Source organism: Alligator sinensis, unplaced genomic scaffold (genome assembly GCF_000455745.1).
Source record: "Alligator sinensis unplaced genomic scaffold, ASM45574v1 scaffold60_1, whole genome shotgun sequence".
Taxonomy (NCBI): Eukaryota; Metazoa; Chordata; order Crocodylia; family Alligatoridae; genus Alligator; species Alligator sinensis.
The window spans coordinates 1,127,912-1,142,460 of record NW_005841858.1 but is presented as its reverse complement, the minus strand read 5'-3'; the positions used below and the strand labels follow the sequence as shown (position 1 = coordinate 1,142,460).

General features: G+C 38.2%; 1 protein-coding gene across 1 annotated transcript in view; it reads left to right on the top strand.

The window, feature by feature from the left end:
• DHX36 (DEAH-box helicase 36) overlaps positions 1 to 14,549 on the top strand; it is a 38,866-nt gene that overhangs the window by 5,516 nt on the left and 18,801 nt on the right. Inside the window, exons 4-13 of the mRNA XM_025214795.1 lie at positions 882 to 920; positions 1,549 to 1,719; positions 3,986 to 4,065; positions 4,732 to 4,806; positions 4,965 to 5,131; positions 5,951 to 6,032; positions 6,677 to 6,817; positions 9,353 to 9,455; positions 11,869 to 11,956; positions 13,691 to 13,746. Of these exons, the coding sequence (XP_025070580.1) occupies positions 882 to 920; positions 1,549 to 1,719; positions 3,986 to 4,065; positions 4,732 to 4,806; positions 4,965 to 5,131; positions 5,951 to 6,032; positions 6,677 to 6,817; positions 9,353 to 9,455; positions 11,869 to 11,956; positions 13,691 to 13,746 (1,002 nt within the window). The remainder of the gene's footprint in view (positions 1 to 881; positions 921 to 1,548; positions 1,720 to 3,985; positions 4,066 to 4,731; positions 4,807 to 4,964; positions 5,132 to 5,950; positions 6,033 to 6,676; positions 6,818 to 9,352; positions 9,456 to 11,868; positions 11,957 to 13,690; positions 13,747 to 14,549) is intronic.

The window sequence follows — 14,549 nt, the reverse complement described above, 5'->3', positions numbered from 1 at the left end:
GGGGGCTACTGCCGCTGCCCTTCCTTCCCTGCTTGCCACCACTGCTGCCACACCCCCGGCTGCCACTCTATGGCCATGGTGCTGGGACTGCGGTGCAGCAGGAGCACTATGTGGCTTCCAACTGGGCTGGGCTGGCTCCCGCTGTGCCGGCGGTCCTCCCTGATTCTCCCCCTCCCCTTTCCCCAAGTTCTTACCCAAGTTCCCTTCTGGGGTACAGCAAGGCGGGAACAACCCCAGAGCACAGGCCAGGACCCTCTGGTAGGTTAGAAGCTTGCAGGGCACGGCTGGGCGGGCCTTGCTGTTGCTGCCACTGGGTCTTGCTGCTGCTGCCACTGGGTCCTGCCGCTGGCTTCTCCTTGGTCTTGCTGCCACTGGCTCCTGTCATCTTTGACAGGCAGCTCGGGGCAGATAAATACTCATTTTTAGGCACCCTGCAGGCTGGGTACAATGGCCTGGAGAGCCTTATTTTGCCCACCCCTGGCCTACAAGTTCTCTGTGGGAGTATGAACTTGTAATTTGTTTAAGAGTCAAATCCAGAAGATGAAACTATGAAACAAAAATGGGGCTGGACTCGATGATCTTCCGAGGTCCCTTCCAGCCCTAATGTCTATGAAAGGCCCCAGTCTCTCACACATGCACATACTTAACTTTAAGTTTGCAAATACTCTTTTCCCACCCATGCCCCTGCCCTGAGTGGAAACTGTGCTTGTGGTTAAACATGCAAATAAACCTAAGCCTACCAATTCTTAACTCAAGACCAATATGCTGTTTTGTTTTCTGATTGAAAGATGGATAGTAGACAACATTGGTTATATCTTTTACCTTGGATTGTTTTTTAAATGCTCTTCTCAACTGCATGTATTTTTTTTTTTTTATCCTAGAGGTTCCGAGAAAAATTACCTTCATATGGGATGAGAAGGGTAAATTATACTTTTATTTTAAAATTGAATACGTACTTGTTCTTTTATTAAAAAAGTAGAGAAGCATTTGTAAAAGTATGGCTTTGAGCTGAGCTTTAGAATTGAAAGCCTGTTGGTCTTGGTGCATCTCTTCTGAAGAATCCTACCTTTTATAATAAAAGTTACCTTTTACTTGTGAAGCATCAGTATTGGCTCTGACTTCATTTCAGAAGAGATGAATTCTTCACCAGTCTGTAGGAACTTATTTTGATTATGCTGAAATGTATTATTTTTGTCAGAGGTAGCATTTTGTATGGAAACAATCAAATGTACCAAAATATGGTACTGTTAAAATATATATTTTTAAATGCCATTTTCTCCATGTCTTTGCAGTGTCAACTTCTAAAGTTGAATTTCATGGGCTGTTTGAGACTCAAACAGCCTTAAACCCAGCCTTTGCTAATGAATCGTATTATGCCTGCTAGCTTGGTACTTAGGCAACCCTATTAGCCCATTATATAACATTGTATTCATTGCTACTGCATTTTTGTAGATTAATTAAAAGCTGAGTCTGTAGGAAATTCTTCTGAAGTCTAATGTCCACTTAATATAACATTTATTATAATGCTTTCTTTTCCTTTTCAAATAGGAACTGGTAAACGTTATAAATAATAATCAGGTAACTGTGATAAGTGGTGAGACTGGTTGTGGAAAGACCACACAAGTAACTCAGTTCATTCTGGATGACTATATTGAGAGAGGAAAAGGGTCTGCTTGCAGGATTGTATGCACACAACCAAGGAGGATCAGTGCCATCTCAGTAAGTATCATCGTGAAAACTATATTACTTTTTTGAATATTAATTTATTTTTGCAAGAAAGGAAGAAAGGAGTGTCTCCTATTCGTATTGAAGAACTGCAAGAAGATTGCAGTCAGCTTTGGTTTTCTTTCATTTTCTGTTCTGTCTGTCAAAGTTTGTGCTGCCCAAAGAGATTAGTCCTAAATCCCCACTCCTACAGACACCTATACCCCTAATTAGTTGTGCAGATGTAAAAATAAACAGAAGTTTGTTGATAATTTGTTTTTGCAGGTTTGCAGCTAAATGTTATTCACTAACAGTAAGGTATTTTACAGCAGTTAACCAATTTACCAAAAATTGGCTGAACCCTACAATAGGAAATTCATCCAGAACAAATCCCCTTTATCTTTGCAGAGATCATAGTGCTTAGGGTCAGAAGGGACCTAAACAGATCATCAGATCTAACCCCCTGCCCTGGGCAGGAACGAGTGCTGGGGTCATAACACCCCAGCCAAATATCTATACATCCTCCTCTTGAAGGCCCCCAAGGCAGGAGAGAGCACCACCTCCCTTGGGAGTCCATTCCAGAGCCTGGCAACCCTAATCATGAACCATCTCCCGATGTCCAGCCTGAACCTTCTTTCTAACAATTTGTGGCCATTATTTCTAGTAACCCCTGATGGTGCCTGGGGGGAACAGTCTCTCCCAATTCCCGCTGACCTCCACTGGTGAGTTGGTAAACAGCCGCCAGATCCCCTCTCAGCCTTTAGCTTGGATATTAGCTAGGTTTTCCGTTCTAACACCCATATCCTATATGAGCATGTTACAAGTAAAGGAGAACATAAGAGTTTGCACTTGACCTAGTTTTCTAGCTACCTTGTTTGTGAGTTGGTCTGGTTCTGTGACAAACAAGACACCTTTAAAAAATAACAGATTCTGTGCTTACAACTTCATTTCACAGTCAGTTCGATAGTCACAAGACAATACAGCTAAGCCTTGCCTAAGCAATTTCACAATCTAAAATAGTTGGGAAAACTGTAGCACTTTGCTTTGTCCAGGATTTTGAAAGTTACAGATGAACATTTCTGAGCGTGTTTGATTGCATGAAACTTGGTAGCCAGAATGAACAAAGAGTCTTTAAAGTTTTATAAAAAAAAATCTCCTTGCCCTTAATCTCTTTGAGTATAATGAATATGTGTTTGATATAGGGTTGGCAAGCTAGTCAATTGACTAGTCAAATATTGGCCGCTGACCAGTCAACTGACTGGATATTTTTTTCCGAGTGGTCAAAGATTATAGCAATTTTACAAAAAACCCCAACAAAACCCTAAATTTTTTGCAGTTGTCTTCACAGAAAATACAGAGGGGGGGGGGGTATTTTTTTTTATACATCTGTGATTTTTCTGTGTATTATATGGACCTGTTGGTAATTTGTTTAGTTTTTTGACTGAGATTTGACCAATCAGTTGACCAATCTTTATTTGACCAAACAAATACCCAACCCTAGTTTAGTATATAAAACTGTTAAGTGGGGAAAGCTGAAAAAACTTGTAAAACCCCCTGTAAATTGACATAATGCATATGTAGTGGTCATCCTTAAGAAATAAGTTGACTTAGTAAATCAAAATTACAAAATCATGAGTTCTCCCAGGATTGCTTTTCAGCCCATTGAAGACAAATAAGCTAAACCTTTTGGGTTAGTTTTGGTGCTAATTTCACACCATTTTATTTAAATGGTTACATTTTGAGAACTCTAATAGTAAATGCTTTGAATTTTTATTTTTAATGAAAACTGATGCTGTGGGTCTTAATCTATTCTGTATTTACCTCTGTCTTATACTGTTGACTTCAATTGACTTACACTTTTTGTAGTCCTGGAATCATGAATGCTAATACCACTTTTGGTACATAAATTACAGAAATTTGTGTATTTAAGGGAAGGTCTTGGTCTACGTTTGCAGCTATTTACTAAAGTTGAGATTTGTTTGAACGAAGTCAATTGACCATAGAACCCTTCTTTCTTTTTATTTATTTTTTATTAATACCCATCAGGGAGAAGGTGTATTGCCCAGGAAAAATTGCATGTCATACAGCGAAGAATTAAGGAGATGTTTAAAATATCTTTCAGTTCTGTTGCATATAATTTTTGTTGTTTTTTGTTTTTGTTTTGTTTTGTTTTTTTTAACAAGTGCATGTACAACTTCATTATAGGGAATGACTATTAAGAAATAATGAGAAGTTCACAGATAACCATTGTAACTTTTTAACATGTTGGTTTGATTTTAAGGTTGCAGAGAGAGTTGCTGCTGAAAGGGCGGAAGTATGTGGTAATGGGAAGAGTACAGGATACCAAATTCGCTTGCAGAGGTAAATGATGGTTTTCTTGGAAAACTTTGGGCCCTGTGAGAGTTAGATAAGAGGTACTTGTTGAGGTGAAGCAGAACAATGTTATGGTCTAAGAGTATACTGTATACTAATCCTAGAAAACTGGAAAAAATTAGAAGATGCCAAATGGATAGCAGACTAAAATGTTTCAGATGGGTTATACGGCCCAAGTTATCTGAGATCGTAAACAGTATAGAGAGATTTTGACAGCTTAGTCCTGTTTGCCGCATCTTATTTGTGGAACCCAAGCTCACTGTCTCATTTATAAACACTGCTTAATAGAGAACAATCTTCTACCATATTGTTAGTCTCCAGCAGTCATTTGCACTGTGTTTTAAATTGCTGCAATAATTTGAGGCAGTAAGGAAAAACAAATCCCAAAATGGTAATAAATAATGGCTGTACAATCTGATTCTGGCAGATTGACTGTCTGTTCTCATCTGAAGAATATTGTGGCATAGCCCCTTACTTAATTTCCTCCTGCAACAATTTATTTCTAAATGAGTGAGTCAACAGAGTAAAGTTGAATGATACAGACCGTCATTATAGACACTTTAAAGCGTACATTTTGATTTTTTGAACTTTTAAAGTACTTTGTAAAATATTTGGAAAAAAGAACTCAGGAATTCTTAATGCATCTCTTTTCAGTCGGTTGCCAAGGAAACAAGGTTCCATTTTGTACTGTACAACAGGAATCATCTTACAGTGGCTTCAATCAGACAAGTAAGAACTTGTTGGAAAAAAAAAATGTAATTATCATAAGAAATAATTAGTGAACTAGTTGTTTTAATAGTGATATTTATAGGGTTTTTTTCTTTAACATTTGCTTCTAGTCTGTGATATGCTAAGCAGAATATAATCATCTTTGTACTCTATTTTAGGCAATTGTCCAGTGTTAGTCATGTTGTCCTTGATGAAATCCATGAAAGGAATCTTCAGTCAGATGTCTTAATGACTGTTATTAAAGATCTCCTAAATGTTCGTTCAGACCTGAAAGTAATACTGATGAGTGCTACTTTGAATGCAGAGAAATTTTCAGAATATTTTGGTAAGTGAAATGTCTGCATTGTAATATTAATTACAGTAGTTTAGCCATACTTGCACACTATAATTGCAGTTGTTTTCTGGTTTAGGAATAGCTTCACACTACTGTCGGGCATCAAACTGCTGACCATCTTAATGCTTCCTTAGTTTATTCCAGGCTTGTCCAGCTTCCCTTTGGCTGGAGGCTGCATTTGGTGCTGGACCCTAGGGTCCCCCCTACCATGCAGACAGTGCTGGCAGTGCATGGCTGCCTGAGATCCTACCTTCCCAACTGTATAGGAACATCCCCACACCCTTGCTTCATGGCCTTGGGAGAGGTGGCTGCAGGGGTCTGCCAGTTGGATGGCCCTGATTTATTCCATCGTGGATATTTGCCACTGTCATTTTCTGTTAGTGGGATGTCTTTTAGAATAGTAGAGCATACTATGTAATAGAAGCTGCTACACAGCAGTTGGCTTTTTCTTTAGGTTTTAGTAAATGTAAAAGATCCAGGGATGAACATTTCAAGCTCTCTCATATCTAATTCCAGCCTACAAGTGGCCTCTGGTTTGGGTTTCAGACAACTAATAAGAATATGGGGAAGCATGTGCTCTTGTTACGTATGGTATTTTTATTTATTCATTTTCTGTGAATATTTTCTGGCCCATTTCAAAGGTAATACATTTTCCTGGAAACCAGAGATTTAAAAAGCATGCAGTTAAGAAGATAAAAAAACCTAGTGAGAAATGTTAGCCTAGCTTCACTTTTTTAAATACAGAATAGTGCTATAGTTCTGTCCTGTCTTGCACTACTTGTTTAAGAACTACTTATTTTACCTTGTTAGACAATTGTCCCATGCTTCATATACCTGGATTCACTTTTCCTGTAGTGGAATATCTTTTGGAAGATGTCATTGAAAAATTAAGGTCAGTGCATTTCTAAATGTAAAGATCATGAAATGGTAGCAAACATTACTGGGTGCATATGTAGAATGAAGTTTACTTTTTGCCCAGCTGAACTCTGGAATTACCAAAGTTGCCAAGCACTCTCCACCATGACTAAACTGAAAGGCAATTCACTCTTTCTAGTGACAGCTGACGCTTCTGAATTGAAGGCAGGTATCTTGTTTAAGAAAACATTTTTACTAATGGAAAACTGAGTTGTTTTTGTTGTAATTTCATAAATAACATCTTGCTAAATGTGAGGTGCTATCAGTAGCAATTAAATATATTTTTAATATGAGGAAAAACTGTTAAAAAGATCAATATTTGTTCAGGATAGATGATGGTGCATAATCATCTTGTTACTTTCAATCTGCTAGACTGAGCTAAATAGTGTTCATGTATATTTAGAGACTGTCATTTTTTATGCTTTGTAAGGATGGTGCCTATTTTGTAAGGAAAGATTCTTAACTACTTTTGTAATATAAAGTGCAGCAAAATATTCTCATGTTTCTTACTGGTTGTGGATTGAAAAAATAATGCATGTAGTAATGTTCAGATTTTACTTTTTTTTTAAATAATTTTCATTTGATTATGAATAAATAATTTCTTTTTAACATACACTTAAGGTATATGCCAGAAAATACAGATCGCAGACCTCGCTGGAAAAAGGGCTTCATGCAGGGACACATAAGCAGACCAGAAAAGGAAGAAAAAGAGGAAATCTATAGAGAACGTTGGCCAGATTATCTAAAACAGCTTCAAGGAAGGTTGGTCAGTCTAGTTTTCTTTGCTGCGCTTCAAATGTTACCAATTACATGTACTTCTACAGCTGCAAATGATTAATATGACTAACAATCCTATAATGAGAGGCATAACACCAAGTGTTGAAATGCTACTTAAAAATTTTAGATAGACTCATGTAATTCTAGGTCTGATCAGACTAAAAGCTGCCAGTGCCAAGGCTAATGTAGACAAAGTTATTACTGTTATGCATTTTCCTGTTGGTACATATGATCCATAATTCTGTCTCTTAAAGAAACTATCTGGCTACTGTTTCTCTTAGAATCCCCTTCCCTATTCAGTTTTTCTTTGTATTAAATGCTGTTGATGGTTTGGTTCCACAATCAATAAAATGCATGACTCTAGTGGGCTCTAAAATACTTCTGACAACTTTATGCAGACCGTTTCTTCATACTGTTTTAAACAGATTAAAAACAAAAACACTGCTTTTTCCAGTTTTCTGAATGATATTCTCGACTTGAGTCTTTGTTTTGTTGTATTTATGGCTCTTGCAGTCCTGTGGTCATGTCAAAGGCCTAGCTGAGCCCTTCCTTAGAAGTCCCTTTCTCACAGGTAACCCAGCTCTCTCTTAAATAGAGATGTTATATTGGAAACTCTCCATGCCTTGGTACCTATGCTGTTCTTAGTGATAGGCTGCATATTACAGGAAGTAGCTCCACAACTTCAGATCTCTTGTGTGAAAGCCATCAGGTCCTGGCAGTTTGTTACTGTTTGGGTTATCCATTGTCCTCTAAAACATCATCAGTTGACACTTTAGAACTGACCCCTAATATTGATTTGATCCCTGGGAGGAGTGACTCTGGCAAGGGAATCTCTCTAGTATCTTCCATAATAAAGACTGATGCAAAAAACTCATTTAGTTTTTCTGCAATGCCTTTTTTGCCCTTTGGTGCTCTTTCTACATCCTGATCATCCAGTAGCTCAACTTATTTCCTGCCATTCTTCCTGCTTTTAAAGTTTGTAAGACATTCTTACTATGTCTTCTGTTCCTTGTAAATTTTCTCCTCAAATCCTCCTTTTATTTATTTATTTTTTTACTTCTCTTATAGCTGTCTTACATTTCACTTCCAGAGTTGTTCTTTTTTTATTTTTCTCATTTGAACTTGACTTCCCCCTCCCCCCCCCCCCTTTTTTTTTTTTTTTTTAAATGAAGTGCACATTTTTTTTCCTTTTAACATGTTTTCCTCTCCTTTGGTCATTTCACTTTTTTGGGCGTTCTTCCCTTCTGAGTTCTGTTGCTCCTCTCTTGAATGACTTTTCATTTTAGGACAAATTATCAGCTGTACTCCTACCAGGGTAACATATGCTTTACTAGAATATTGCCTATCCTGTACAGTGTTTTTTTTTTTTTTTTCTTCTGCACATCCACACCTTCATTCTACCCAAAAATCCAGTGTTTTCTCCACTGTGGATTTAAAGCTTCTCTACCTTTGCCACTTTTGTTGTGGACTGCAATAATTACGAGTAGCGATGCCTATATAATGTATTCCAAAGTCTTTACTAATTGGCTTGAATTAAGTCCCTCAGGAAGATCATTAGTTTGAATGATGAAGCATGGAATGTTTGTAGGCTGCTTAAATTATTTAGTTTAATTCAGACAGGTTATATTAATATAGTCTGCCTTTTTTTGCATTGCATATCAATAGAACATAAAATCTTTCATTTAAGATGTAATGCCAAGTAGTATTTAGTATTTCTGTACTATTTTGGGATATCTCAGGGTAGGTGTTGACAACCAACAGCCTACTGGGTGGATCTGGTCTGCCAAGGTCTGATCAAGCTTTGGGTCACGTGGGGGATTGAAGGCACACAGCTATTTCTTACTGCCCATCCCCTCCATGGCCTTCCCTGGTTTCGTGTCTGAATTTACCCGTGCCATGGTATTTGTCCCTCCCTATTGCCATTGGGAGCAGGGATTGGTGGTAAGAGTAAATGTAAGAGGCTTAGATGGCCTAGAGAGACAAAGCTGTACCGTTTGTTGTGCGGGGCCAGATTGGAAACAGTGGTCTGTAGCAGAAAAAGGTTGCTGATCCCTGTAAGGTGATCCAACTTTATTAAATATTAGTTTGAATAATGCCAGAGCTCTGACAATATTTTACAGCAAATTACATTTAGGTTAAACCCACTATATAGATTAATATAATGCCAGCGTGTCAAAAGAATTATCCTACATTAATGCTAACTTTATGTTGTCAGATTGAAATTAGTTTTGTATAGAGCCTTTCCCATTGCAATGGCAGGTCTTTGGAAGTGCCCTCATTTATAGTGTTCTTATCTGTGGTATGTTGTAGGAGGCTCTTGATGTTTCTGAATTTATGCCATATAGTTGCAGGAGTGAGGGTTTGAAGTGGGTGATCATTGGGTAGAAGTACTGCCAGCTAATATAGGGGGCTTGACTGAATCACCCAGGAAGCCCCTTCTGGTTATATTCCTATGAATGGATCTATGATTGTTGCTTTGTATGCAAACAAGTTGCCTCCATATTCACTTGATGTTTATAGGTATTCAACAAGTACTATAGCTGCTTTGGAATCGATGGATGATGACAAGGTTGACCTTGACCTCATAGCTGTACTCATCAGATACATTGCCTTAGAAGAAGAGGTGAGTTTTTGCCTAGCGTAACTTCTTTTTTTTTTTTCCCTAGCTAAACAGTTTTTAACCCATTCAGTTTAACTTTTTTTTTTTTAAGTGGTACTCTGCCTTGCTAGGCAGAGGCAGCATAGGGGACCACCTTATAGACCAACTACTTGAAAGGGACATGAGCTTTCATAAGGTACAGCCTCCTTTCTCAAATGACATGCTATGCTGTGCATCTGGTGAAGTAGATCGTAGCCTACAAAAGCTCAGGTATCTCTGAACGACTCAAGGCATGGAGACGCCTTTTATAGATTGCCTTCTGCCTAGCTTTAAAAAAATAAATTATATTACAGATTTAAAATAGTTACACAGTTTGTTACGCTGATGCCAAAAGTAGTCTAAAATTCATATAAGCCTTCTCCTCTATTTCTCAGCACTTTCTATTTTCCCCTCCAGAAGCCACTTTCTGATGGAAAAGGAGCATTTACTTAGGTTTTATATACTGATATATAAGACTTGCATTCTTTAGAAAATCCAATGCTCAGGTAAAATATTGAGCAAAGAGCACTCAAGTCTGTCATAGCATTGTTACTGTTACAGCAGTAATATTGAAATGTGACACCATGCTTTAGGAAATTACTACACTGGTCAGTGGTCATCAAGGAGGTCACAGTAGATGGAAATTTTGCTGGATTCTATAACTACACTGTAACTAAGTTTTTTGTTTGTTTTTTCCTCAAAGTCACCTACAAGATTTAGATGCATAATTCCTATTCAAGTCCATGAATAATGAGTACAACTTAATTAAGTCAATGTAATTCAAGCAATTGCTTAAATTTAATGCCTGCTTAATGATTTCTTAGATAAAGACTATTGAAATTAATGAAAACTGTGCAGTTAAATCCTGCTAGTAGCTTTGAAAAAAATCTCACTCTAAATACATTTATCAGTTGTTTTGTGGTATATACTGAACAACTGAAATGCAGCATATATCCTTTACCTAGGCAGGAACCATTGTGTAGTGAGTAAAGTGCAGGGTGAGATATTTGAAAAACCTTAATTCCCAGAGGTATTAATAAATGACTGCTAAAATATCGAGGGAAGCCAGTATAGAAATCTAAATGAAAATGTTGTTAGTAGGTAGTTTGGAATTCATTTTTTGACTTAATGGTACACTGACAGCAACCTTAGTTACCTTATATACTCTCTAGAAATTTCATATAAAATTAAACTCTAGTGCTTTGCCATCTTCTTAAGTGGACAAGTGGCTAGGAAAAAATGCTTGAACGGGTGGAGAGATGTTTTATTTCCTTGTCGTAATTGTATGGAGCAGTAGGTCTTAAATTTACGTATTTCAGATGAGTCGTCAAATTCATTTCAATACAGTGGACCCTGTTTCTTTCTTCAAAAAAAATTAATTTCATGGGGTCATATTAGTTCAGCAATTAAACACAAACATTGAGGATACATCTCTGCCTTCTTAAGGTTGTTTACCTGCTTGTGAGATACCAAAGCTTTGCATTACTGTTGAATACAACACTGGTATATTTTTTTTTTTTTTTTTTTAAGTTAGTCCTGCATATGCCTATCCCATTGATGTCTAAATTAATTACACATTTATACATTCCGTTGTCTTGTGTGCTTACAAAATAATGGGCTTAAAAACTTAACTACTGCTCACCTCTGCAGCAGCATGTTTTTGCTCCTGCTGGAGGCAGGATACCAGACTAGATGGCCCTATGGTCTGATCCAGTATGGTAATTCTTGTTTTCTCTTTATATAAATTTACTTAGAATTTTAGTTCCATTCCTTTATTTTTTATTAGCGAAAGTAGGCCATGGAATGGATAGGCATACACCAGCGATAAGTCATGAAACCCTAATAAAAGGCCACTTTCACTATAACTAAATATACTTTGTCAGAACGGTTCTGCACCAGAGACAGATATCAAACATGGAAACTGAAGTTAATTCTAGAAAGAGTAATGGAATAACTCAGTCCTCATCCAGCACATCTGTTGTTTGTCTTCCCCAAAGGACAATTGAATATTAAACCATATACTTTCAAAATCACATATCCTATGCTGCAAAACAATTAGAAAACTAAGAGCGAGGAGAAATACTTGCTTTTTCAGCTAGTTCTCTGTCTTTTATTTAATTGCACTGCTAATTTCTCAGAATGTTGAAGAACTGGAATGTCCTTTATAATAATTCTGCAAGGGAATGTGTTAATTTTAACTTGAAGTATTGAGAGAACTTAAGAAAGGTTATGTAACCATCTCTTTGTAACAACAAGCTTATACAGTTTTGTGCCATGTTTTGTTCAGTGATGTCTCAAATGTCAGCTATTCATAATACCCAACTTTGTCTAAACATTTTGAACAAATGCTTTTATAACTTTAGCCATAATCCAATTTTTCCCCCGTTTTTATATGTAGGATGGTGCAATATTGGTGTTTCTCCCAGGCTGGGACAACATTAGCACTTTACATGATCTCTTGATGTCACAAGTCATGTTTAAATCGGGTAATATATTTTGTTTTTCCTATATAGATTCTAAGAGTTCTGTGTCCGTGTCTCTCTCCCCCTCCCCGATGAAAATTTCTTCACTATTTTCTTGTGGTTCCTTAGATCCCTACATACTTGGCAATGCGTTTTTTCACAGTCTTTCTCTTCCTCATTCTTTATAACGTGAATTATTTTTGCATTAGTAGTGTCTTTCATCTGAGACTGTTGGCAATGCCATTGGCTTCCCATATTTTAGCTTTTGTCTCCATATTGATGAGTCTCAGACTTGCATTTCCTCTGTCTTGTCTCATGTCAGAACTTTCCTACCTTGTCTTCCTCTATAGAGAATTGAGCTTGTCGTCTTCATTCCTCTTTGCTGATTCAGTCTTGCTGTTTGAAAGACTTCTTAAAAGTCTTTTAATAGAGACCAGCACAACATTTCTTGGAATAATGATGGCTCATATCTTCTGGGTACAGAACTATTTGCTCTGTCCTCTTGATGCATACGAGGCCCCATCTATACATTACATTTAGGGCATGATTAACCAGTTAATTATGCCTTAAGTTGTCATCCAGTTACACATTCAATCAATTAGTGGCATGATAAAAAGGAATAAGCTACAAAGATATTCCACAAAACGTGTAATAAATTTGTAACTGCTTCCTATAATGCCATTACTTGAATGTGTGGCCCTGGGCCTCTGTAGCTGGCAGTCTTTTCAGCTCATGAGAGCTCCCAGTTGAAGGAGTCCATGTGCATGCCCAACATTGGGAGTTCCCAGCCCTGGAGGGCTGCCACACACTCCTGCAGTTGGAAAGCAGCTGTGAGGGTACACATGGTGCCCCTGTGGCTGGGAGATCACAGTAGCTGCAGCACTGGCAATAAGGTATGATGGGATTTCATTTGCGATTCCACAATCATACCGTGCATGTATGGATTATATGAATTGTGCAGGTACAAGCATCATGGGATCTAATGCATATGTAGAGGGGCTCTCAGTTGGAGAAACACAAAAAAATGGTCCATGAGCTTGTAATGTTTCTGATCATTTCTGTGAATGAAATGCAAACTGTGGAATGTCAGCAGGGATCTGTGTTCAGCATGTAGTCACCCAGAATCCAATCTATTTGCTTTGGCCAGGCAGATAAGTTTGAGCCCAACCAGTCGGGCTTCCCCTGGTGGCCTTGGTCCCCCCTCTCCCTGTGTCGGCCCTCTCACAGCCATAGCTAAATTAAAGCTTTGATAGCCAGATCTACTTGCAGATCACCTGCACCTATGAGAGAGTAAGGCTGACAAGGGGACTCTGGCTTGGGTCCACACTGCAAGTCTGCAGCCCTTGGGTGCTCTAAGTGCAACATCCTCTCCACCCCCACTCCCAGAGCATGTGTATAAACACCCCTGGTTCTTCCAAGTTGCATGGCTGCTTCTCTGCAGGTAGATGGCCAACCACAGCTAACCAGCTTGGTTATGGAAAAGGCTGTGATAACCTTACAGCCACATACCATGTTGTCCTGGAAAAATGTGGTAACACAATTTATCCTGCATACTTTGGCAAGACTTGAAGCAGGACAGTGGTCTTGTCTGTAGTCATGGGTGGGGAAATGCTTTCTCCTGGGACATCTATATATAGCCTTGGTAGTAGTAAACAATAGCTGTACACACATTCTTTTTTTGTTCAGTTTGTTCATTTCTGCTGTATAAGAATTGTATTTTTCATTCTATATTATAATGCATACTGTTCTAATTTGCAGATAGATTTGTTATCATACCTCTCCACTCTTTGATGCCTACTGTTAATCAGACGCAGGTAAATGTTTTTTTTTTAATAAGAAAACTTTGTGAATGTTGGACCATAAAAAGCATCAGGAAATGTACAAAATTTCTTAAGTACATTGTACAGAAGGCATAGACAGTGAATACTTTATTTTAAATTTTAAAACTTGACTCAGTGATTTTATTTCAGTGTTTATATATTCAGATATCATTGCTGTGATTATCTTGTACTGTGGTGCTGTTAATGGCAATATGATTTGTGTGAGTGGCTGCCCCCCATTGTAGAAGGTTTTCTTTGTTTTAACCTAATTATGGTTAACTGTACACAAGATATTATTTATTTAGCATTCCTAAAAAATATTTACAACTAGTTTGTTTTGCAGAAAGTTTCACCTCTGCTAAATAGCATGAAAGTGTTTGAGGACAAGTGTGTACTAGGGGTGTGCAAAACGGGCAGTATTCACTTCAAATTCGGCCTGATTCGGGGGATAGTGATTCGATTTGCTGATTTGGATTACTCTCCTGACTTTTTTTTTTTTTTTTTAAGAATCAGCTGAATCTCTATTTGAAATCAGAGCGTTATTCCATAGAAACAGCTTTTATATGGTTTTTATTCTATGTACCTCCAAGGTACCTGTGTGCTTGGTGGTGGACCCTCCCCCCGCGTACCCCCTGGCTTGGCGATCAGCTGCAGGGGGACTCTGGGTGCCCCCCAGACCCAGGAGGCACCAGGTGCTGAGCCGGGGGTGGGGGGTCCCCTGCGCAGAAGTATCGGAAGTACTTCTGGTCCACTGCTGGGTCTGCTGCCAAGCATGTAGGGACACCCCCCCCCCCCCC